We start from the raw sequence: 24,518 nt of genomic DNA on the forward strand, positions 1-24,518 counted from the left end.
TCTCCCTAAGACCGGCCGAGCCACCAGCCCGGGCACCGGCCCTCCCTCTCACGTGTTTGGTGCGCGGCTCCCCTCTATCCATGGAAACGCTCATCTCCACATGAAAGTGGGCCTCTGTCACGGCCCCGGCCTCTCCCTCCCTCCCCTCCCTGCTGTCTGTTTCTATTGATATTTACCTCAGACGGCCGGGTGATTGGTGTCCCGCGAATTGAGTTCTATCGGTAAGCCTCCAGTCTTTTGTCAGAGGGAGAAACGAGACGAAACAGGCTTGTTTTGTGCGCGCGTGTGAAAAAATGTGGCCGAGGTGATTAAACCCCAAACAGGTTCGCCATTATAAATTCATTATCTGTCCTAGTTTCCTCCCACAGTCCCAAGGGCGAATTAATTTATTATAATAATCTCCGCCATCAAAGTACTGAAGGATGATGTCATTTCTTTTTTTTTTTTCTCTTGACTGACTGCTGAGAAACTGCTGTGGTGTTGGGGCCCTGTCACTCAAACATGTGTACATAATACGTTCAAAATGAGATAAACTGCACTAAGAATCTAACAGCATCTATTCCAACCATTAAGTTTCACAAGCAGCCACTTTTCATCGAAAGCAGGCCAAAATGGGTAGCATAAGGCTCGTTTTTCAGATTTATCTAGAAATATCGGCACAAAACCTTTGCAATGAGCTTGGATATACGCATTTTAACAAAGATCAGAAAATGAGGTTTTGGGAAGCCATTAATCATAGTTTATAGTCACAGGACGTGGGGGTCTGGGAGGGGTTGACCTCTGCGACCAGGCTGTAATCCCCTAGGCCAAAGCCAGCGCTGGAACAGACACCACACTGTAATGGGAATACCCTACCCACACAAGTAAATGCGATTGCTATCTTTTTTTAACCAGGTCACATAAAGCATTCTGCCCAAGGGACAGTACAAACCCCTTCTGCATCCGTAAAACTGTCACCACTGGCAGAAAGATCAACACTCAAATACAAATCCAACACAAGCGCTTATTTTTGTCCATAGCGTGAATTTAGCTATTTTTCATTCCGGGAAAGGTCTTGTCTGCTACGTATATCGTGTACTGAATTATTTTTTTAACCAGTCAACCATTGCATGCACGTAGGCTTCCTTTTGGTACAGTGTGTTATTTTTTTTTTCAAAAACGTATTTAAAAATGGCAGTGAAATCTAAATACTAAACTCTAATACTAAAGGTTTTTCCAAACCCCAATCAGACTTACAAGCCATGTAAAACAATGTCTCATTTTGATATTGTTGGAACCACAAAAACAAAAATACCAAGCACAGCAGAGACAAGAAATGTGGAACGCTTCTGTGAATTTCCTCATAAACAAATTTTTTATATTATGGACACTTATCAGATCTGCCATTCAGATACTGAATGGTAATCTGTTTGATGTTGTTGAAGTTTATATGATTGGTTCTCCATTCTATCCATTTAAAAGTAAGATATAGAGTAAACAATATGGCCACCATAAGCCTTAAATTAATGTTTAACAAAATCCTAACAGTACCAACATCCAGACTACACATTTTGTTGCTTTTGGCTGCATAAAAAAAAATTCTCAAAACTGAACGAGTAGTCATGAAACTCTCATATGGCAAATTTCTTATTCCATATTGGAATTTCCACCATCTTTAATTTATCGAAGAATACAAAGTAACATCTGCATCTAGACCGTTTGACATATGACTTAGATTTTTTAGACTGGAATTATTCCCTACTTAAACGATTCACTGCTTCTGCACTGAGCAAAATGACAGCCATAAGCCAATCAAAATCTTTCATACATCACATAATGTGGAACCCATTAGTCGCTTATCTCAGTGAATTTCTGCTTACAGTTACGGCCATAATGTACCAATAAGAATCCTGATGGCACTTTTCTTTTGAACCCCAAAGGTCACTGCCAAAGTGAGGAATGTTCTTCTTTTATCTTGCAGATACAGTATACAAAGTTAAACATGGCTGAATTATGCATATATTCCGTATAGGCCTGGTGGGCAGGTCTACGTGACCGTGGGAGATGTTGTTCATCTTAGGGCATGGTCCACGCCATCTCCCATCATCCACGCTAACAGTCCCTAGGGCAGAGCCCCGGTCCTGCCCATGAGATCCTCCATTAACTCCTAACCTGCGCGGGGACCAGAAGGCGGACAAAGACAAGGCTGCGAACAAACGGGAACACGTCCGCGACTGTCCGCCCCCCGAATCACTGAATTTATTTACCTACCCCAGAGCCCATTCAGCCATTCCCCCAAAAACAGAGGAGGACAGAAACGGCACAAAGAGCAGGGCGGTCCATTCAGAAAGGGCAAAGATGAAGCTTTGTGTGTGTCTGCTACCCGACCAGATCTGACAGGCCTTAACCAGGCCTCGGGTTCTTTGTGTCACCCGCATAATAGGCAAAACACAAGCTGAGCAACCGCAACATGGTGGCCCAGACTATTAGTCAACGTGAGCGCCTTTGGAGATGCTAATGGTCGGTATAGTGCGTCCTCCTCAGCCCGTGAAGGTGGCTATCTGCTAGCACAAAGGGGGGTCTTGATGGGGAAGGTGGGGGGGAAGAGTGGGTCGACTGTCATTTCTTTACGCATTTGAATGAAGTCACAAAGCGAAGTTCGATGGGGGAGGCGGGGGGGGGTATGACTTGAGCTTTTTGAAACGTGGAAATGTTGCGCTTTCGTGCCCTGGAGGGCCCAGCGGTGAGCAGGACACCCCCTCCCTCCTCCCCCGGTCCTCTCATCCGTCGGCAGGTCCAGGTCCTCCAGAGGCAGGAGAGGAAGCGCAGGTTACAGACCTCGACCCCTGAAGTTATCAATCAGCCGGCCATCAGGGCCCTCCCTCAGCGCAGCCCTTTAGCGGTTAGCGCAGCGTGTCCCTGCCTGCTCGGCTCCCCCTGCCTGAGGCTCGCGGTGGGCAGAGCGGAGAGAGGCAGCCCGTTTCGAATGGTTATCTACGGCACGGTCCAGCTGAATGCATTCACATTCTCCAGCTACTGCAGCAGGGTACTGAAGAGTCTCACGCATTCTCAGCATGCCCACACACGCATCTGACCACACGCACACACACACCTGCACGCATGCACACACACACACACACACACACACACACGTTTGCCAAGCCTCACCAAAAGACACATACCCCACAGGCACACATGCAGACGCATACCCGCACGCTACACTCACCTACATGCATATTTCATAACCTTGCATTGTAAAAGTGTGCAAATACATGCACACACACAGACATAGACACAGAAACAGACACACACACACAATTAAGGAGATGCAATTAGCTGTTAGAGACACACAAAAACCCAATTGCTTTGAAAATTACACTTTAATTACATCCAGTGCTTTTTTGTTCTTAAGCTCAAATGTAATAAATATTTAACATATGATGTGGCACATCATGCAAAGTCACAACTTTCATAAAGCACATAAACCCTACAACAGAAAAGTGTTTATTTACACCAATACGATTGTAAGAACTGCACTCAGATACCCCTCCCAAAAAGCAATGAAAATTATGATTTGTTTTTTTCATTTTCCATCTACAGAGCATGTGAATCTGGCATGGCATTCCCAGGTTTGGGATTTCTGCAGCGTCCTCTTCTCTTCTTTTAGAGCAGGTCTGAAGCCCTGTGTAGTGATCCGGGCCTCTTACACTCCAGGTAGAAGGTATAGAGGAGCTGAAAAGCTCAAACTTTAGCCAGTTTGAGGAAATTGGCCTGTTTAAAGCTCAGGCTCCAAAAAAGAAGTGTGTTTCAGTGTACAGCTCCCAGGTGAAAGTGTACCTCCCTGGCCAACGTGAAGTGCTTAGTGACCGAGTTCTGTCTTCCTGAGGCTTACCTCCCAATTGCTCTGAGTACACTCCTGAGCTATGTAAGGCTGACGCACTGTGTTAAACCTGCTATAACCTGCTATAAACCTGCTATAAAACAGACACCATATTGCAAACTACCAGACTGTACACTACCATACCATAACATACCATACACCACTGCTGGGGAACTCCATCCTGAGTGCTTAGTGAACCTGGTCCACGGTGAAGTGTCCTGACCGGCAGCCATTAATGGCCATGAGAGCAAACACAACATAAGGCCCTTTGGGGATGTCACCCGACCAAACACACTCGCTGGGAACAGTACCGCTCAATATAACAGCTGTAGTGCAAACACACCGCTCCTCTCACACCGAACTGTTAAGCTGGAAAAACAAGGCCACACGCAAACGTGTACCTCCTGCTAACCTAAAAAAAAAACAAAAAAAACATTTCAGTAAAACAAAATGGCAGTGTGCTGTGAAACGCCTTAAGATAGATTCCCTGCTCTACTGCTGAATGCCCCCTTCATTCCCCGCGTACTGCTTTAAGTGCAACTGTACTATTTCTACACTCATGACACAAGACACACAAAACAAGACACATAAACAGAGCAGGAATAGTGATCCGGCTCATAGTTATACTAAGCCATCTTATACAAGGGCCAGCGTGGCGATCGCACTGGCAGAAGCGGTGTCAGAAACCCTGGCCTCTTCATTGAGCCAAATTTACATCTGGATGCGTGTAATGTTTCAGGGGGAGGACAGAGGAGACTTGAGTCCAAGAGCCCCTTCACAGACTCGCCGCAATCTCAAGAGCCCCTCCCCCACCCATCCCATCCCATCAATCACTTCACCCCAGTCTAACTGTAGAGGTTTGGTAAGCAGTAGCAAGCTCCGTACAGGAAGTGGAATTCTCCATCATCTTGTTATAGGAACCGGATGAGTGCCACTAAGTGCATCTCCTTCTCTCCCCATTCAGGTCGCAGTACATGGGCTGGAGTCATGTCCTGGGAGCCCTTCCTGCACATACAAAGCAATAACTGTGATCGGACGGGAGAGTGAAATCTTCCCCGTCGGTGGTAAACCGTGCTGCAAAGTTCAGTGAATCTCCGTCCAGCATTAAAGTCCTTGGTGGAGACACGGCGAGCTTCGACACACTCCGTGTTAAAAACTGTTGGTTGCAGTGTGATAAGCCAAGGCAGGCACCGTTCAAATCAGACACAAAAAAAAGAACAAGCCAGGCAGTAATTTACAGGGGGGTGAGGGTTGCTCTATTTTTTGGCGGGCGATCTTTCGGTGAACCGCAGCTCACATCCTGTGTCCTGAAACAGAGAGGAGTACATTTTGTTTTGTGAACCTAATCAGAACACTATCATACCACCTGAGAGAGGAAATATCATGCTTAGACTGAGGACAGATAGGCTACATTAGCATAGCATTTATAAAAGGTCATTTTCAGCGTAATGTGTGACAAACATCAAGAAAGTAGTGTTAATTTACTCTTAAGGCAATAAAACATTATTGTCGACCAGAATGATGCATAATCACAGTTGCATATAATGATAGCATGTCTATACTGTCCTGAAAAAAGAAGAAAAGAAGAAAGAAGAATGTGAGAAAACGACCACTAACAAACGAGGAATGAATACCTGCTTGATTACTTGTCCTTATGAAGGGCTTCTATGAAAGCATCCAATTTCTCTTGAATTTCTCTGACTTTTTCTGAAAAAGGAGACACGGAAAATGCATTAGCGTCAAAGCCACCTGACCATGATTTCATAAAAATACATTGATCGATAAAGATACATTTCAAGAAGCCATGTCCACCACTTGTAGAGTTTTTGAGAACCTTGAGCAAACCAACCAACACAGAGACCACCTTTGTCCGTACCGCTTTTGAGAAGACATCATCCCCTATTAATAATGTATCCTCACACGATGCTACACTAAACTCCAAGGCTCTCAATCACAAATCAAACAATGGCAAACACAAATTCATGGCACAGAATGACTATTCAGCCAGCAGCTGCTCCAAGGCGGGCTGGCTGCAGCTCAAAAGGAGAACTGCTGTTACGACACCGAGACAAACAGCCAGACAGGCATCTCACCATCCAACCCCAATGCACTGTTTCAGTGCGATGTGACACACACACAAAACAAATGAAAAACAACCAATATGGGCGTATAGGGATGTAGGCAAACAAGACGCAAATGTCTTTCGACTCAATTCTTTGTGTCAAATGCTCAATAAACTGAATGCCATTTCCATGTCATTAAAATCATTCCATAGTGTTAGGACTTCTTCTACACAATCATATTCTGATCTATAGATTCAGAAAACTCTCTTTATTTTGACATTCGGCACCAACATAATTTTACACACAACTTAAGGGGCTTTAATACAGTACATGGACAGAATATGGACAGAATAAGGACAGAATATGGACAGAATATGGACAGAATATGGACAGAATATGGACCAAACTCAACTAAAGCAAGAGGAGGACCACACACTAACTGTACTTCACCCATAATTATACAGTGACCGTAAACACCAAACTTATTCAGACAAATATGCAAATATATATATTTATACACACTCACCTCACACTTTATTAGGTATTTATTAGACTTCTACTGCTGTATCCTGTCCACTAAAGAGTTAAGATGAGTTGTGTGTTCAGAGATGCTCTTCTGCAAACCACTGTTGTAATGTGTGGTTATTTGCGTTACTGTCACCTTCCTGTCAGCTTTGATCAGTCTGACCAATCTGGCCATTCTCCTCTGACATCTCTCATTAACAAGGTGTTTCTGTCGGCAGAAGTGCTGCTCACTGGATTTCATTTTGTTCTTTGCACCATTCTTTGTAAACTCTAGAGACTAGTGTGTCTGTGAAAATCCCAGAAGATCAGCAGTTACTCAAACCACCCGGCCACCAACAATCATTCCACGGTCAAATTCACTTTAAAATTTTCTACCCATTCTGATGGTTGGTGTGAACATTAACTGAAGCTCCTGACCCGTATCTACATGATTAAATGAATAAGTAGGTGTAATAAAGTAACTTTATTAGTATGTTCCTAATAAAGTGCTCAGTGAGTGTATATATATATATATATATATATATATATATATATATATATATATATATATATATATACACACACACAATATTTTCAACTGTGTTTGGTTTCCTGGGGAAAACTGGACAAATATTCCCTGAACTAATGGGAGCAATGACATGAGGTGTTTGAAATTAACTGAAGGGATCGAGTGCTCTATGCATCTAAATGCTGCAATTGCGAAAATTGGCATAAAGAAAAAATTTTTAGGGAGCTCCTCTGGCATAGTGACAATAAGTACAGTGCCCAGATGGGGCACAGAAATGTACAGAATTTATCTGCCAAAAAATGACTAAAAATGTAAGCTGTGTAAGGCACATACGAAACGTAGAGTGCAGTTGATACAGCAGCACAGACAAACATCTGGCCAGCCACATTGCTGTCAAATGTTGAGGTGTTTAGTGCTCTGTTTTCTGCAATGATTAGCATTGCTAACCAGGTACAGTTGTACTCCAAGGGTTGATGCCGTGCAGTGGCAATAGCCATTGGAGATTAAAGCCCAATATTTGTTCACTTACATTTTTTTAAAACCACAATGTTTCCTCTTAAAATTTTCATAACAAACCTCAGTCAGTAAAGACACAAAAATGATGATCAGCCCTCACCAATGGTTCAAGCACCCACTCTGCAGATAGCGACAAGTGGAACAACTGTTACACGCAAACGCAATTAAATGTAGCCAAACAAGAAGGTTAGCCAAAGGATAGCGGTTATGACCCACTATTATGCTCGGTCTTAAAAATCATTATATCCAAAGACATGTCTAAGTTTACCAACTTCTAAGTAGCAGAAGAACACAGTAAGGCTCTCCGCGAAGCTCTCTTGAGGTTGTTTAAAAAAACAGCTCAACCGTTGTCAACAACCGAAGTAAGCACAAAAAACAAACGACATGTGCTGAAGTAGTGTATGAAGCGCTCTGGGGAAGGGAACTAAAGACCAGCAGATCTGAGCAGGAACGCTGCTTTAATAACACAAGAGTGCTGTGTGTGAGAGCGGGCTCTATTCTCTCCTGCCATCTGTTTTGGGAAGGGCAGGAATGCGGGAAAGCCGTGCGCTGGAACGCCGCTGAAACGAACCTTTATTCGTCGCCGTGGCGAGGAGCGTCGCGAATGGACACAGTGCTCTTCCCCGCACCTCAGAGAGAGCGGGATTTAAAACTCCCATTTAGATCCTGTTTACCTAAAAGATGAGCTGCTCGACACATCAATTCATGGCTCCCCTTTATCTGGTCATGAATATTCCCATAATCCCCTGGCCCCTATCCCAGAGGGCCCTTTTCATGGACACTGTTGTGGGGCTTGTCCCATTCAGGGAACCTCCCCAAATCCCCCCTACCCCCCCCATTCAGGACCCTCTCCCCTGATCTCCACATGAAATGATATCTCTTTCACTCCCGCTTTCGTGCCTCTGAGGCCCATATGCCCGCTGCTGTAGGACCTGGCAAAGCCGATAATTGACCTGTAATTAGAGTCTGAAACAGTGTGGCCCCGGAGGAGCGTCCCACCAACAAAGCCACAGGGGTCCCCCGGATCCCGGGGAAAAGTGTGGGGCCCGAGGGCCGCGAAAAAAGAAACTTAATCCATTTAATACAGGACGGGCCTAGCCCGCACAATGACAGCGAGCGGTTGTTAAATCGAGGGCATTTATCAGTGCGTGGTAACGGAGCGATTTCAACATGTACCCTTTCCACACGGGCCTGGCTTTTTCCCAGAATGCCGTGTTGACATCTAGTTCAGCGAGAGGGCAGGTTGAAGTTCACAGTGGATATGCTTGTAGTGAAAGCCAAAAAGAATATAGCAAGTGTGGAAGGTACAAGGTAGAAAAAACAACTGAGTGCCCACTCAATGAAGTTTCTTCCTGCAGTTGGTGTTTTATTTCAACAAAATGTACAATGGTTGAAATGTAGTTTGTCTGTTGTTCCACTCAAACAACTTCAGTGTGTGAACGAAATCCACTTCAAATCTATTTCTGAGTTATGGAATAATGGTTATGGACACAAAGTCTAACAATTGAAGCTACCGTAAATTAAAACTGACAACAGTGAACTTTGGTTCTGGGGGTCATATCAGAACCTCGAAGGCTGGTACAACTTTTCAGTGGCTGGTTTTGTACAGACCTCATGACTGTCCTAATGCAATGAACAGAAATGCCCATGACACCAGGGAATTTGGCTATAAAGCAGCTTAAAAGCTGGGCTAGCAATGCGTCAAACTTGACCAGGGAGCAGAGCACAACAGTGCCACATAAAGCAGGATGTCAACAACACAACACCTTCGACAGCACAAGGTCCACAAATCACCAGTGAAGCTTATGAGTTAACCAGACTCGAGGAAGCCAGCATGTCATGGTCCGGGTTCAAAATGGGAGCAAAGAGAACAGTGTGATATATAGTTCACGTAGCTACTGTACATACTGTACAGCAGAGGCTACTTCCACCTTCAATTCTGTGGCAGTTTGTATTAGGAAGTTCAAATGCTGACAGGAAGAACCTGTATTATATTATTTACATAACAAGCTTCCCACCATGCTACACAACTATTCAAGTACACCTAACTCTGCTTTCAAGAAAAAGTTTGATCGGGAGGGTAAGGCACCAATCAATTGTTTTAGAGTCCAATACAGAAAACAAAACTGTGCTTGACATACAGTGAAGAACAACACTGAACACATAAACGTAATTTCTATTTTGACAATACAGAACTTCTTTGAAGATCTCAAAACAAGGTCAGAAAGGACACACAAAAAGAAGGGAAAAACGTAGAAATCGTTAATTAGGGAGAAACGCTTGCTGTGTGGTCTTCACCCACCAGTCTTAAGAGGGAACACACGCTATGTTAAAAACAAGCTATGTACACTATATAGTAGGCAAACCTCAGAATTTATCAAGTAATTAAGTATACAACATTCAGTATCTTTACGCCACAGTACAGTCTTTGACAACAGCCTTTCTAAAGGGTCAGTCAGAATGTCCCTGCTCTGGCCCAGTGACGGATTATGGGACAGGCTGCCCCCAGTCCACCAGGGTCACCCCATACCCTCAAGGGAGAAAAACGGCGGGAAGCATCGGCCGGGCGGGCTTTTCCCTGCCCCTCCATTTCCCACTGGACGCTCTTCACAGGAAGAGCGAGGACTCTGAATCTGCCCTTTTTTTTACCGTCTTTGAGTGAAAGGAAAACCACCCATAGTGGCACTCCTTTCACAGCGGCGCATCACTCAGACGCCGGTGACAGATTTATGGGGGCGGGACCTCCCCCCGGGTCCCCGAAACAGATGGGGGGGGAGGGGTGAGGGGGTGGACGGCGGGCAGCCGGAGGGTGTCCGGCCGCGTGTTTCCCAGCCTCCGACAGAGGGTCGTGACTGGGCCCTCGTGGGCAGGAACCGCGCTGGGCCTCTCTCTCCAGCTGTTCCCAAGCAGTTTCCCATTCGGCTGTCGGGAGCGCCATAAACACCTATTCGTCAAAGGCGGCCCTGGAAATGTGCTTTTAACATCAGGGCTGCTGCTGCCCAGAGGGGGCCCGGGGCAGGGCGGGGCCTCCTCCACACCCCCCCTCTGAGAAACGCAGGGAGACCCACATCTGTCCGAAAAGGAAGACTCATTTTTAAAAAATTCCTGTCCATGAACGCAGCATCTCTGACCATAATCGTAACCGAAAAACCCCAAAAACAACCGCAAGCGCAATAGTAACCCTATCAAAATTTGTAGCTATAAAGATGTCATCCAATGAATACATCACTGGGATTAACTCTGTGCCAAATTTCTACTGACCAGGACCCCTAGAGGACAAAGCAATGCTAGACCACGCTGATGGTGATTCAGACAACATTTGTTCTCAGCATACAAAGAAATAAAAGTGATTCTTCTTCACAAACAGTTGATTGATTTCATTAGGGTGATTACACAACTCCCAAACAGCATTCCTGAAGAAAAGCACTAAGACTTGCCCTTATTTACGTCAGTTAGGGTCAAACATTGATTGAATCCAGTCTCTCAGTCTCTATTCTGAACTATGCCCATGGGTATAGATAGCTCAATAGAAGATTTTAACAGAAACACTCAAAAACAAGTCTCATATCTAAACACGTCTGATGAGAATGGGTTGTGGGTTCTTAGGGAAAGCCTAAGGAAAGCCTCAGATAAATGACCAATAAAAACCAACCCCTGGCAACGCAGGAACCATTTAGTATTCAGAGAAACTCCGATATATGAATTCATATGCTTTTATTTTTCATGCTGGTCCCACAATCCTGTCAAAAGCTTTGAAAAGGTAAAAAGCGAAGAGCTCAAGCTTTTTTTTTTTTTTTTTTGGGTGAGTTCAGGACGGAGGATAATTCTCTAGCGGGAACGGAAACGCGAAAGCCGCAGCTCGTAAATCTTTAGCGGACGCCCCTTTATTGTGAGCGACACACAGCCATGCGAGCTCTGCCCGCTTCGTGATGGGATAACGACTTTGACAGCGTTTTTTTTCCGGCCTTCGCTTTGTACTGTAACGCAGAAAACCAAAGCCCTGTGAAGATGACAGTCATTTTTATGGATCAAAACCATAGCTGGTAAATCCTTCCAAAAATTGGATCGGTCTGTCGCAACACTTGACAGTAAAACCTTTGTCTGAGCGACAGTGGAAACAGACCGCAATCTACATCAATTTGGCGCTTTGTAACTACAATGAAGTCGAATAATTATAGGACTGTTGGACAAATAACTAGAGGACAACCCAATATTTTCTCAGAACTGTTGCCGTGGGAAAAGATTTGACAGACTGAAAGTGCCCTCATGGTTTGTCATGCGGAAACACCAATGTACTACACTCTCCTGACGCTGCTATATTACAGACACGTACACAGGGACCACTGCAGCTAAAGAGCTGCACGCTAATACAAATTCACCCATGAGCAACTTCCAGACTACAAGCCCCATCATGCAGTGCATGATGATCAAATCAAAGGGTATCAAAAGCCATCTTTGACTGATGACAATATATAGAGCAGCAACCTGAGCTACCTGGTCATAATAGACTTTAGTGAGTAGCCTGTTTTAAGCTGAGTACGTTTAATCTTGTGCCACAAATTTGTTGTTCATCAAATGGGGTTCATACAAAGTTCATATACAAGAAAGTACCTACAAACATTGATTTCACCAAACTAAACCATAGAAACAACAGTGATTTATCTTGATCCAAGTTGTTTGTTCTTATATATCATCCATGAGAAAAATGTATAAACGTATAATGCGACAGTCTAACTTGTCAGGCTCATAACCGGATCATACGGTGAGCTGACTAGACGGACAACTTGAGATAAAGTGACAGGGAATTCCAACATGTCATCACATAATTTAAGTGCTTAACCGAGACCAGTATGAAGCCTACACAGGTAAAACATTTTAACAAGTACAGAGAGAGCTGGCTTTTGGCACAAGCAAGTCCGTTTCATTACTTTCTTCAAGTATACAGTGACAGCGTTCCACGCGGGAATGAAACCTGGTTTCAGCCGACTGCTAACAAGCCCAGCTGTTTAACCGCTCTGTCACACTGCTGCACCCCCCCCACCCTCCTGTTTCCATCTGGAGAACTACGATTCCCATGCAGCCCGCGGCCGGGAGCAGCACCTGCGCGGAGGCCGCGCTCGATAAAGCGCCGGCGGGCCCGGATTAACAGTCGGAGAGGAGAGCCGCCTGCCATCCATCACGCCTCCCTCCGACTGCACACGGACAGCAGAAGCAGGGAGGAATGTTCCGGGCCTCAGAGCAGACCTCCGCCACAGCCTCTCCCCCCCCACCCCGGCCCCCTAGCCCCGTGGGTCTGGCCTGCTTCATGTCTGATAATCGATAAGCCTCCCCCCATCCCCACCACCCCCCCTCCTCGCTCCTGAGAGAGCTCTGGCAGCTGTACGCCGCTGGCTCGTCTGTGCGGTTTCTGCGCGCCCCGGCCTGATGCACGCCAGCAGCCCCGGGCCTTAAGTGCTCCCGCAGGCTGCAGGAGGTGTGGAGCTCAGGTAAACTGTTTACAGAGGGAGAGAATGCGAAGCTGGGGGCTTTTCACATGCACCCGGCACAGGACTGCTGAAAGGACAGGTCAGCAGCAAGTCGAGGCGTCTCATTTACACACTCAGCCCACCCGCCCCTCCAGGGGTTTACCTCACTCTGCACAAACGTTAAAAAGCCCCATAGTGAGCCACATGAGCTCATAGTAAAGGTTTAAAGGGGTAGTTCACTGTACAAGCTGCTATGGGGTTATTTGAAGAGTACATTCTTGCTTTAAGCAACAAGCCCCCTATTCCGGCCATTGTGAAGTGCAGGCCACTTCAAACTTCTGTAAGTATCTAAAATATCCTTCACCTTTCACATAAACTGTGGGGCCAAATCAAAAACATACACTAAAGTTTAAATAACATCAAAAAAATCTAGAAACGGAACTATCCTTAGCATCCCTGGTATCCCTGTTTACAAGGTGTGTGTGCTAATAGTAGCCTGCCATAGAAGGCCCTTTTCTCCTCTTCAAAAGGCCTCAGCTCGGAGACAGCCGAACCAGACACCCCAAGGCAGGGCTTAAGAGGGCCAGAGCGCAGAGCTTAAACACGGTGCAACAGCCCTTCCCCCCCCTCCCTGCCCCGGCTCTGCTAATAACCAGGCCCCGCGGCATGCGAGCCAGTGCGGGCGCACTCCTCACACAAGACCGCCCCCGGGGCAGCATATTTCCCTTTGTCTGGTGAAGTGCCTGGTATTCTCCCGTCTCAAAGCAGACAGGTATGACGACCCTGATTCGGGTTCACCCCTCCGACACCTGCTCTGCGACCGACTCCGTGGGCCTCCGAGAAGCCCGGGCCGAGTTTCGCCTTCGCCTCGGTCTCCCGCCTCAGGGCTGCGGCCGCGTATCCTTCCGCACAGACGCGTTTCCCCTGCTTGTGCAGACGTGCTGCGACTACTCCTCTGGGTGGAGTGTCAATGCCGCCCAACTACCCTCCATAAGACATGTGGGACACGCGAGTGAGAGGATTCAGGTGGGTTGGTGGTCAGTTGGGCTTGTTTGGTCATGCTTACCTGTGTAGCCACCCACTGCTAATTTAGCTGGGTTTAGCACTACAAAAAGAAGGTTTTGGAAATAAGAAAACCACTTGCTACACAAATTACCTTTCCCCTTGACAGGTGAATACCTTTGCCATATAGCTCTCCAGGAGCACACAGGGTTCAGAACACACTGGGTATATTTTAAAGTATAAATGGCCCTGGAGAATAAAGTCACACTTATACTGTCACTTAGAAGTAAGATAATTTGTCTTATTTGTCCGATAGCGACATATTGCAAAATTTAAACTCTGATACAAACATGCGTATTGTCAAATGATGATGTTTAAAATTGTAACAGTCCCCACACAGTGAATGGGTCTCCATCCTTTATCCTCCACTGTGTCTGTTGAGTGCAGTGCAGGGCATGCCTGGGCATGAAGTCTGCCCTGTTCGACCTCCCTTTGTCCCTGGAGCTCGGCCATCTGCCCAAAGCCAACAGGCTGGCACCACCCTCGCGACCCCTCCACTGGAAGACTGCACTCAGGGGGTGTCACCCTGTCACCTCGCCCTGGCAGACAGGACAATTCCTGTTCACCCGCTCTTTTTAGCTGTCCAGCGGTATTACGGGAAACAGAAGCACATTTTCTAAAGGTGGACTGGCAGCTGGAGTCCAGCGCTGGGAGCCACCGGGGCTTATGGGAAGGCGAGACGGCCGAACGCTGCCAGAGGCTTTAGCGCAACTATTGACAGAATTCTGGGTTTCTCCCCTGCGAGGTGGCTGCAAGCCCTCACGACCTCAACCGCGTAACGGTGTAAACAATGCTCGGACTGAACACCCGGCTTCCCTCTGCACAGCAAAAAATCTGTCTTAACAAGTGTTTTTCATCTTGTAATAAGACTAAAGATCTTTTTTTTTCTCTCTCAAGTAGAAAATATTACCTTGTTTTAAGTTACTGCTTGTTAGCCAAGTGAAATGTTCTTATTCCATTGGTAAATCTTGGAAAGGGATCAAACTGTCTTACATCATTGGCAATATTTCTGTCTTATTTAGTAAAAGAAAGTGACAGTGCAGTCTCAATTGAAGTACTATAACACTGGTTGAGATGGACTTCTTTTTTGATTTTCGCAGGGTGAGGCTTAATCGATTTTCGCCGTTTCCCCTTACAATCAAAACTAGCCTGTTCCTGACACCAATTACGAGACTTGCCTGGACTTGTCTTTATTAGCATACCCCACACAAACACAACAAGGCAGTGTCCTGGCTCCTCTTTACTTATTTGCTACCCCACCGCGACGTCGCGAACAACAAAAGAGTCAAAGCCGCGCAGCTCCTGGACAGCCAACAGCCGGCTCTCCCGCGTGACTCACCCTCCCGCCGAGAGGAAACGGTCCGTTTCCAAACATAACCGCATCCTGTGTAATAAGGCTTTACGCTCAACGACGTGCCGGGACCACTGCCTCAGGGCAACGGGTCGCTAATTTTAGGAACGTGACCGACGGGGCGTCCGGCGCTCATGCAGCCTCCCTCCGGGAGGATGTCGAGCGGTTCGGGTCACGTAACCCCCTGACTCACGGCCATTACCGCAGATCCCATTTATAAACCTTGCTTTGGGTACCAAGAAAGCTTTCATATCTGTGCTGTTCTGGAGTCAGTTTACCCACGAGTTTCACACCTCATTTGCATGGGTCAGCTCTGGATAAACAAACTATAATCCCAGTTTTGTAACTGAAGCGGTGAGACATTCTCATTCCGTGGGTGAGGCCTCTGAACTCTTAACAGGGAAAAGGGGTGTGGGCGTAATTAGGCTACATCCTTTGACCATATTGGACAAATGATATGACAAGAGTAAAAAAAAAAAAGTAAAAACTGTCAATTTCCTGGCTCACGGCTTGCCGCGATGCTAAATACATGCTATTTACAGCTGAGAGTCCAATTTGGTCAACGGGTACAGTTTAGTTAAAGACTGTTATCAACTGAAGAAGACAGGGACAGGGTCAGGGTCAGGCACATTTGCTGTGCCCACAAATTGCCTGTTTCAATACAAGGCCCAATTAATGCAACCCAGGGGCCAGGATATGACAGCCAGCCTGCTCCCTACGATCACCCTGTCCTCTCCAGCACACAAACATTAAAACATCAAATTACCATGAGGAGAGGGGGGGAAGAGAGGCCCAGCTCATACCCAGCAGCCTCACCGGAGGACACAGACACACACACACCACACACACACTAATATTAGTAAGCTGACACAATATTCACAATATCATAATAATTAGGATGATACATATAATATAATTAGTCAGAGTGCAGTGTGGTGGTTAAGTAACTGAAGGCTGCTGTTTTACTGTTGAGGTAAGTGTTAAAAATGAGCTGTCAGTCAGTTTCGGCGAACTGCGGTAGGCTACTCACTGAGCTCCTCGGCCAGCTGCACCCTCCTCCCAGTGATCAGTTGGCTCTTCTTCTCTGGTTCCTCTGCAAAGTCCTCCAGAACCTCCTTGACATTTTTCTCCAAGCGGCGCACTGAGGGCCCAAAATAGCGGTCAACCACAACCAAGCTCAACTATCTACAGCCATGCTCATGTTCAGTCCACCTGTCAACCACGCACAAGGAGATCTGGCAAGTTCTTAAGTATAAATATGAAATCCATGCCTGCTATATTAATTTGCAATATGACCATAAGGAAGATAATTCCCAGTTGTTGGCATCAATAGTTTGTTACTGCTCTGAGACCTGGTTCAATGGGTCACTCCTGAATAAGCTGGAGAATTAACTGAAATGTTGTAATGTGTTAATAATGATAAATGGTGGTCTTGCGGGTTCCCCATGCAGACAAGATGCTAAGGGCCGCAAACAGCTGACCCTAGGTCAGTCCTCATAAGCCCTACCTTCGGCGTTGGTGAGCTGCTGCCTCAGGGTGTTGGCTGTGATTCCCAGCGTTCTCTGAATGCGCCAGAACAGCACGACGTCATCGCAGTTCAGCTACGGCGAACACAACACAGCAGACATGCTTACCCACACACCCTTTCCAATGCTCTCTCACCTCCAAGTCTGTTCATGTAGACTACACACTCTACACTTAAACACACAGATGCCTTATATCAGTAATGTGGTGGTTTGATCCCCGGTGTAGCCACAATAAGATCTGCACAGCCCTTGAGCAAGGCCCTCAACCCTGCATTGCTCCAGGAGAGGATTATCACCTGCTTAGTCTAATCAACTGTACGTCGCTCTGGATCAGAGCATCTGCCAAACGCCATTAATGTAATGTAATGTAATGTAATGATCCTGCCACAGTTAGTGGAAACAGTACAGAGACAGGAGTGTCTCTGTACTCATGAACAAATGATCGGTGCTTCCAAAATCTCATCCTTTCTTCTAACAGACGGTAAATGAAGGCTGCTGTTAGCAGACCTAAACACGGTAAACACGGGAGGCTGAATACAGGCTACAGGCAGGAGACACAGCGTAAAACACTAATATCAATCTGCTGTGGACTGACAGAAGTTCACAAAACTGCACTTGTTGAATTACTGAAGACTGCTGCAAGGACGCTGTATGGGAGCAAGATGTTAGACTCTCTGAACTTTACATACAAAGGTCTGCCCCTGCAAGAAAGTTGCATCAGGAGAACTCATCTTTGAAGTTTAACAATTGAAACTGACAGGAGCTCAGGTCAGGTAAGGAGGCAGAGCAGGAGTGATGAATGCGTCTCTGACTGTACCCCTCACCTCTGAGTCCTGATAGCCCCTCTGGTAGTAGTGGAAGCCCCTCCGGCATACGTTGCAGTGAGACAGCGCCCTCTGGAGGAAATGGCGTCGGTACAGCTGGTGCCAGGTGTCCTTTATCTGGAGAGAAAGCGAGCGGTAGCAACACGCGGTCAGGGAAGCACAGATGGGCTCTGCAGTCTTAGAACCATTAATCACACATCTCCACACCGCGCCTGTGAGAATCAACCCCAGGTCAGGCACATGCTTTGAGTCAGCAGATACCGGCTGATTAGTACCGAATGCAGAGAGCATGTGCTTTATATTTGAGTAGCAATGCAGTCACTATGGCCCTCCAGGACTAGTGCTAGGGAGCCCTGCAGACACTATGGCCCTCCAGGACTAAGGCTGGGTAGCCCTGCAGACACTACGGCTCTCCCTACAGGCAGTAAAGACACTGACCAGGTTGGGGTCCACTTCCACCCTGCGAGCCTCCAGATTCTTGCGCACGGTGGTGACCTCGTCGTTGGCCAGGTAGGCGGCATGGTCCTCGTTCAGCTTCAGCATGCGCTCCAGCTCCTTCTTCGTCTCGTTGCGGACGTGCTGCAAGCCAAACACAAGCTCACTGTGTACAGTGCACTGAGTACCACACACTGATCAATACACACTGTGTACTGCTTACTGCTCACTGAGTATTGTGCACTATTGTGATAGCTGGCCAATTCCACTTAATGATGGCATAAAAAGACAGAACGGTAATATCTATGCTACATATTGAGTCTAGGAGCCATATTTATGTCCCTCTTTTCTGCTGAAACATATTCGTTTTTTAGTTCCATTATAGATGCAAAATGCATTATAGAGAAAACAGGTCAGAGCCAAGCAGAGCCGTCTCTGACCTGTTCTGGACTGCGACTCTTCCAGTACATCCACCTCTGCTTCCAGCCGGGTCCCACCATGTCCTCGATGACCTGCTCCGCTGGGAGAGAGAGCCAGCTTTAGTACACCATGAATCTCCACTGCAGCCACCACCAGAGCGACACACCCAGAGAGACTGCGAGAGCCCAGCAATGTGAGAGAGTGCCGTAACGTCTGAAGGACCAGACAGAAAGGACGGATCGATTCCCAGGTGGGGACCAGCTATTACACTCCTGATCTGTACTTAACCTGAACTGCTTCTGCAATCAATGGAGAGATAGAGAAAAAGGGGGAGGGGGGGGAGAGAGAAGACAAGAGACAGAAATAAAGAGGGAAAGAAAGAGAGGGACTGAGATAGAGATAGAGATAGAGGGAGAGAGAGAGATCTTCCAAAGCCTGCAATTACTTTGGCGGATCCCATTTCTTTTAGCCTTTTCACTATCTAGGGCTAACAAGAACATTGGTGAGAGTGAGAAAGTGGGAAGAGAGAGGGAAAACAAGACACGGAAAGGAAGAGGGAGAGAGCGATTGAGAGACTGAGACGGAGAGTGCCCACAGCCTGTGACTATTTCGGTGGATCGTATTCTCTCAGCCCCTTCACCATCTTGGGCTAACGAGAACATTCTGTCAGTCTCAGTCAGTGAGTCTGGGCCATTCCGGCGGTCCCAGTCAGGAAACGCTGGTTTCTGAGGTTTCTCATTGAAGCTCATCTCTCCGATTAAGGCCAACAGGCGTGGCGGTAATGAGAACAGGCTCACTGTCTTTCAGGCGAGCCGCGAGAGTTTCCTCCATGAAGCGGATGGCGCCGTCCCACTGGGCCTTGTCTGCGATGGAGCGGTCCTCCAGGGCGTTGTGCTGAATCACCCTCTGAAACACACGGCACGACAGGCTCACAAGGCCCTCTCCTACAGGCCTCCTCTGGGCTGAGGCCATTCCACGCACAGCACAGAACAAAGGCAACATTGTACAGAGCAGGTTCGCTACATCCAAAACTGGTCACCACATCACCTCACGTGGTACCCTGGATATACACGAGAACAAGTCAGTCAATAATGTTGATTGGGGCCCTTGTTTTAAACTTGACTCGATTAGGCCTGGGTGATTTGGCTGGTGTTTGTTCGCACGTGCAACAAGCTTTTGAGTTATCGATGATGCTCAGTTTGTTCAATGACAGACTTTAGCTCTCTGAGGAGAAGGATAAGGCAGCACGCGGTCTCGTTACCAGGCTCTCCTCCGCTTGCTCGTTCCACTTGTGTCTCTGGATGCTCTCATCCTTCACGGCCTCCTTGAGCTTGTCGAAGATGTCGTCGCGGTCCTTCCCCTTGCTCTCGGACATGTAGCCCGCTAGCTCCTCCTGGAGAGCCTCCCAGGCCACCTACACATAGAACAGGGAGGGAGAGGGAGGAGGGGAGAACAAAACATCAACACAACAGCCACTCTCCAGGCCTTTCTACAGTCTGGAGGTAAAATAATATATCGGCGCCTCAAATACCTATATACGAAAGAAGGAAACCTGAGGAACATCCACAAAAAAAACTACTTTATTCTTGGGTGACCCAGGGCTCTAAATTTGTTTCTTAGTTGCTCTGAGGCAGTGTGTGGTGAAATGGGGGACTCTGAGAACTGAGGTGTTAGACTGGTAGGTGTTTTCCAAGTGAGCCAGGTTGTCAGTACCTCTTCAGGTGACTAAATGAATTAGCTTGTATTTGTGAGTACCTCTTTAGGTGGCTACTCTGTGCTTGTCAGTACCTCTTCAGGGGCCTCACTGAGGTGGGTGGTCAGTACCTCTTGAGATAGCTATATGAGGTAGTCAGTGCTTGTCAGTACCTCACTGAGGTTCCCAAAAGAAGCGGGTTTGTCAGTACCTTCAGCGCTTTTCGTGGCAGCTGCTTGTCCGTCCACTGCTTGAGCTTGATGTCCACGGTGGTGTTGAAGGTCCCAGAGTCCAGGGTCTGTGCGGCAGGCAGGTAGATGTTCTCTATGACGTGCGTATTCATCCTTTCCCACAGCTTCTTCTGCAGGATGTCCTCCCTGTGAAGGTCAAAGGTCAAACACATGGTACCCAGAGGCCTCAGTCAGAGCCCAGTGCTGCTGCACTCTCCCTCATCCAGCTATAATGCTGCTTAAGAAGTGGGCTACATCGTGTGTGTCACCGTAGCTTAACACTTACAACCCTCACACTAAACCAGTGTGACATTTCTGACCGACTTTTAATTCAAAATGTAAAGGGCATCTACAAGCCAAGTGTGTTTTTTTCCCTCACATCAACCACAGTGCTAAATTGCAGCACTAGAAAGGCGAAAAGACCTTTCCTTACACAGAATTCCGAACAGAATGATTTGTTTCCCCAAGAGAAAGTATGATTAGCATACAATTGAAAATGTTAACAGGAAAGTCCTGGGTGCTATTTATAGATGCGTAAAAGAAATTCCACACGACCGTGGATTTGGGAACGGCAAGAAACAAGCGCACCTGAAAAGCGGCAGGGATAAATGATTTTTTTTCTCGCTCCTAACGACAGCCCATACATCACAGGCCGGCGCTCATATTTCACCGCCCCCGGCCTCGCCCCGCTCCCTCATATCAATACGTGCATGCGCGGCGGCGGGGGGCTAGCCCCGCTCTCAGCGGGATGCCTGGCGATGCTAACAGGCACCCATTCATCATCCCATTGATCCCGCTCCATTAACGGCCCTCACGCGGACTCCCATAACCTCCCGATTCATTCAGCTACCAATGAGCTCACCGGCCAGACCACCGCACTTCGTTTTGTTTTATCTTTCTGAACAGAATGCGCACCGCGGTCAGGTGATCGAAGGCCGGCACCACGGACGCTGTACACGGTAAGGGCTTCGTGTCTTTACTAAATAACTGCCGTGCTAAAAAATGTTTCGGCTAGTTTATTAATACTTAGTGAAGAAGTGAGGCTACTAAAGTTGTACAATAGACAATGAATATGTATATAATCTCAGTTCAATGCCTCTTTGGCAGGAACTGCTTGTGTGCACCGAGCAGGGATAGAAGAATCATCCTGTAAAACCGTGCGGTAGACCACCCAGGCACACACCTGGCCTTAGGTATTGATGCCTTTCTTGCGCTTACAATACGAGCCAAATTTTCACTCTCTCGCAAACTTGCAGATACTTGCCAGTGCTTCGGGGTCACTTGACTGAGGGTGATGACTTCATCTAAGATTTCATTCTTGGCTTTTTCGAAGAGTTCATTCTAGAAAATGAAGAGGGGCACAACAAGGTCACAATATCCAGCTATAAATCACTTCTCACAATCAACATTAATCCCTCCCTTCGGCTAAGTATTCTTTAACTCAATGTTTTTGCCAAGGAATTCTCATCTGTTCTTTACTTGGATTAATTGTCTCAAATATCAAAGATAGAGTAATGATAAAATAAAAGCCAAAGGGTAAATTTTTACCATTCAGGGTATTACTATACCAAAGTGAGAGAACACTGAAGTGCCATGAACCCAAGAATGGGTTGGAGTGCCAGGTATTGAGCTGTGATGCATTTGAACCAATCAGAGGATTGTGCACCACACAAAAGAGTCATCACTGAGAGAATGTAACAGCTGCAATTCAATTCCATGTTAGGGGTTGTGAGTTTCACGCTCCCATTACTGATATGACACAGCCTTGTACGGTTCTACACTAGCATTTTTCAAGGAGAACACGTGTTCCTAACTTGAAAGAATCCAAATTAGTAGATGTGCTCCAAAGTTATTTTTTCAGTTAGCATACATACATTTTCAGGAGAAAATGCCCCTAAAATAGGAGCACAGAAGGGCCTTGCCTTAATTAGAATTATATTCAAATCAAAATGTATTTGTAGAACTAATTTCACAAACAAATATTTACAGAAAACCCTGGCCGAAACTCCTACAAGAGCAAGCTTGTGCAACAGAGGCCAGGAAGAACTGCATGGTGAAATTTAGGAAGAAACCTTGGGAGGTTTCTTCCCAGACACGCTCTACTGCAGCAATGAGGTGAACTCAGACTCGGAGAATGTTCAGCACGCTGTCAGCTGCGAGTGAGGTAGTTCTCGGCCTCTGCAGATGACTCCGCATTTGGAACGGGTCCCTCACCCTACAGCCGCTCACCCCAATCCAGCCACGGCCACACTGAGGGTCTTACCCTGTCCAGCTCCCTCAGGCGGGGGTAGTTGTTCTTCCACTCGGTCTCCAAGTTGAAACGAGACGCTTAAAAAAAATAAAAAAAAAAAAATAAAAAAAAAGATTTTTTTAAACGCACACATTGTGAGCAGATGGATCGATACTCCGTCTCCTGAAACAATCATAAATAGTTAAAAGTGGATGACATCAGCTGTTTGGGGGAAAGAGGCTCACAGACTGTTATTCATCAGCGGCCCAAAAGCGAGAGAGAGAGCCTCTTGCGGCTCCCTGGGACTGTTTGATATTCAGATTTCCCTGTCGAGAATCATTCTTTTCAAAAACGCACGGCCTGCAAGGCCTGCAAAAGACGTGCTACTGCACTAAATGGATTTCATATTCAGATTCTTTACAATCCGTATGATCTGGGAGGAGGCCAAAACTTCAGATGTCATACTGAAGATGAAAGGTTGATAGCCAAGCCTGCTTCTAAAATAGTCCAGTATTAGAACGCATTTCCATCACAGGTCTCCATTTGGTAACTTTGGAGCTTGTTCTGCCCATTCTTACAGCAACACACAGCTTGTAGAAGACTGAAAACAAAAACTAGGTTGTGGTAGCTCAACACCATTCTACAGCTCAAAAGAAAGTAAAAATGAGCTCTGTACTTTTAGGGCAAAAAGTTATTTTCTTTTAGGCTTTGTTTTGGAATTATAATTCAACTCTCCCTCACAGTGTTTGTGTACACCTGGGCGCATATGTGTGTCTGTGCATGTGGGTGCGCACGACTGTAGGTGTGTAAATGTGTGTGTATGTTCGTGTGGGCATGTTTACACATGCTTTTCTGTGTGAGCGTGTGACTGTGTGCAATGTGTGTGTGTGTGTGTGTGTGTGTGTGTGTGTGTGTGAGCGCGTGACTGTGTGCAATGCGTGTGTGTGTGCCTGTGGAGCTTGACCCTCCGGGCAGTTAATGCCTCTCGGCTCCACAGGCAGAGGGATGCATCACTGGCCTGGCTAGTGTCTCACTCCACACAGACACACATACACTCACACACTGTCTCTCTCTCTCACATACACTCACACCCTCACACACACACTCACACACACACGCACACACGCACAATGCTCCCCACTCCTCTCCCCCTCCAGGCTCGCGTTCGCCGCGTGATGTGGTGGAAATCGATGGCGAACACAAAGGTGCCGGGGGGGGGGGGGGGTAGTGCAGCCGCGCATCATAAATCTATTTGGCTGCGGTCTGAGGCCTGGCCCACCTCTAATTGCTAGAGAGAGATGCGGTGACGAGCGGTAGCGAGACAGGGAGGTCCAGCCGGGAGAGGGAAGCTGGTTATCGACCTGGGCCTCTTTTACCACACGGAGGATGAGTTCCATTTAGCGCACGTGTGGGGAGTCTGCTGTCAGCCATTAACACAGGCTGAGCTAAGCCATACCAGCGTCTGTAACACCCCTGTGGAATAGATGAGCCCGGTCAGTACCTTTAAACGCGTCAGCCTGCTGCTCCACGGACTCGCTGACCATGTTCCAGAAACAGTCAGACACGGCCAGGCTCAGGTTCTTAGTGGTCACCTGGTGTGGCTTCAGCATGCCTTTCCTGTGAGTGATAGAGAGAGAGAGAGAGAAAGAAAGAGAGGGGTTAAACATCTGGAGCGTCACAGTTTCCGAGGGTCAGCAACAGCAACTGAAAGACCACAAAACTCCGGGATAATACATACTTCAGCAACGCAGAATTCTCGAAAAAATCTTCTTCATAATCCTTGATTGCGTCAATGCTCTCGCTGCTACTTC

The 24,518-nt window shown here is 46.9% G+C and overlaps 1 protein-coding gene across 3 annotated transcripts in view; it reads right to left on the reverse strand.

The window, feature by feature from the left end:
- Positions 1-3,340: 3,340 nt before the first annotated feature.
- LOC133128578 (dynamin-like 120 kDa protein, mitochondrial) overlaps positions 3,341-24,518 on the reverse strand; it is a 32,919-nt gene continuing 11,741 nt past the window's right edge. For all 3 annotated transcript variants that reach the window (XM_061242220.1, XM_061242218.1, XM_061242219.1), the window contains 14 exons: positions 24,446-24,518; positions 24,209-24,324; positions 22,741-22,805; positions 21,742-21,818; positions 20,459-20,624; positions 19,816-19,968; positions 19,352-19,460; positions 18,575-18,654; positions 18,138-18,278; positions 17,700-17,816; positions 16,857-16,950; positions 16,380-16,490; positions 5,494-5,566; positions 3,341-5,166 (listed from right to left, as the gene is read on the reverse strand). In XM_061242220.1, the coding sequence (XP_061098204.1) occupies positions 5,502-5,566; positions 16,380-16,490; positions 16,857-16,950; positions 17,700-17,816; positions 18,138-18,278; positions 18,575-18,654; positions 19,352-19,460; positions 19,816-19,968; positions 20,459-20,624; positions 21,742-21,818; positions 22,741-22,805; positions 24,209-24,324; positions 24,446-24,518 (1,367 nt within the window). In that variant the 3' untranslated portion in view covers positions 3,341-5,166; positions 5,494-5,501. The remainder of the gene's footprint in view (positions 5,167-5,493; positions 5,567-16,379; positions 16,491-16,856; positions 16,951-17,699; positions 17,817-18,137; positions 18,279-18,574; positions 18,655-19,351; positions 19,461-19,815; positions 19,969-20,458; positions 20,625-21,741; positions 21,819-22,740; positions 22,806-24,208; positions 24,325-24,445) is intronic.

The sequence above is a fragment of the Conger conger genome, chromosome 5 (assembly GCF_963514075.1).
Source record: "Conger conger chromosome 5, fConCon1.1, whole genome shotgun sequence".
NCBI classification, from domain to species: domain Eukaryota; kingdom Metazoa; phylum Chordata; class Actinopteri; order Anguilliformes; family Congridae; genus Conger; species Conger conger.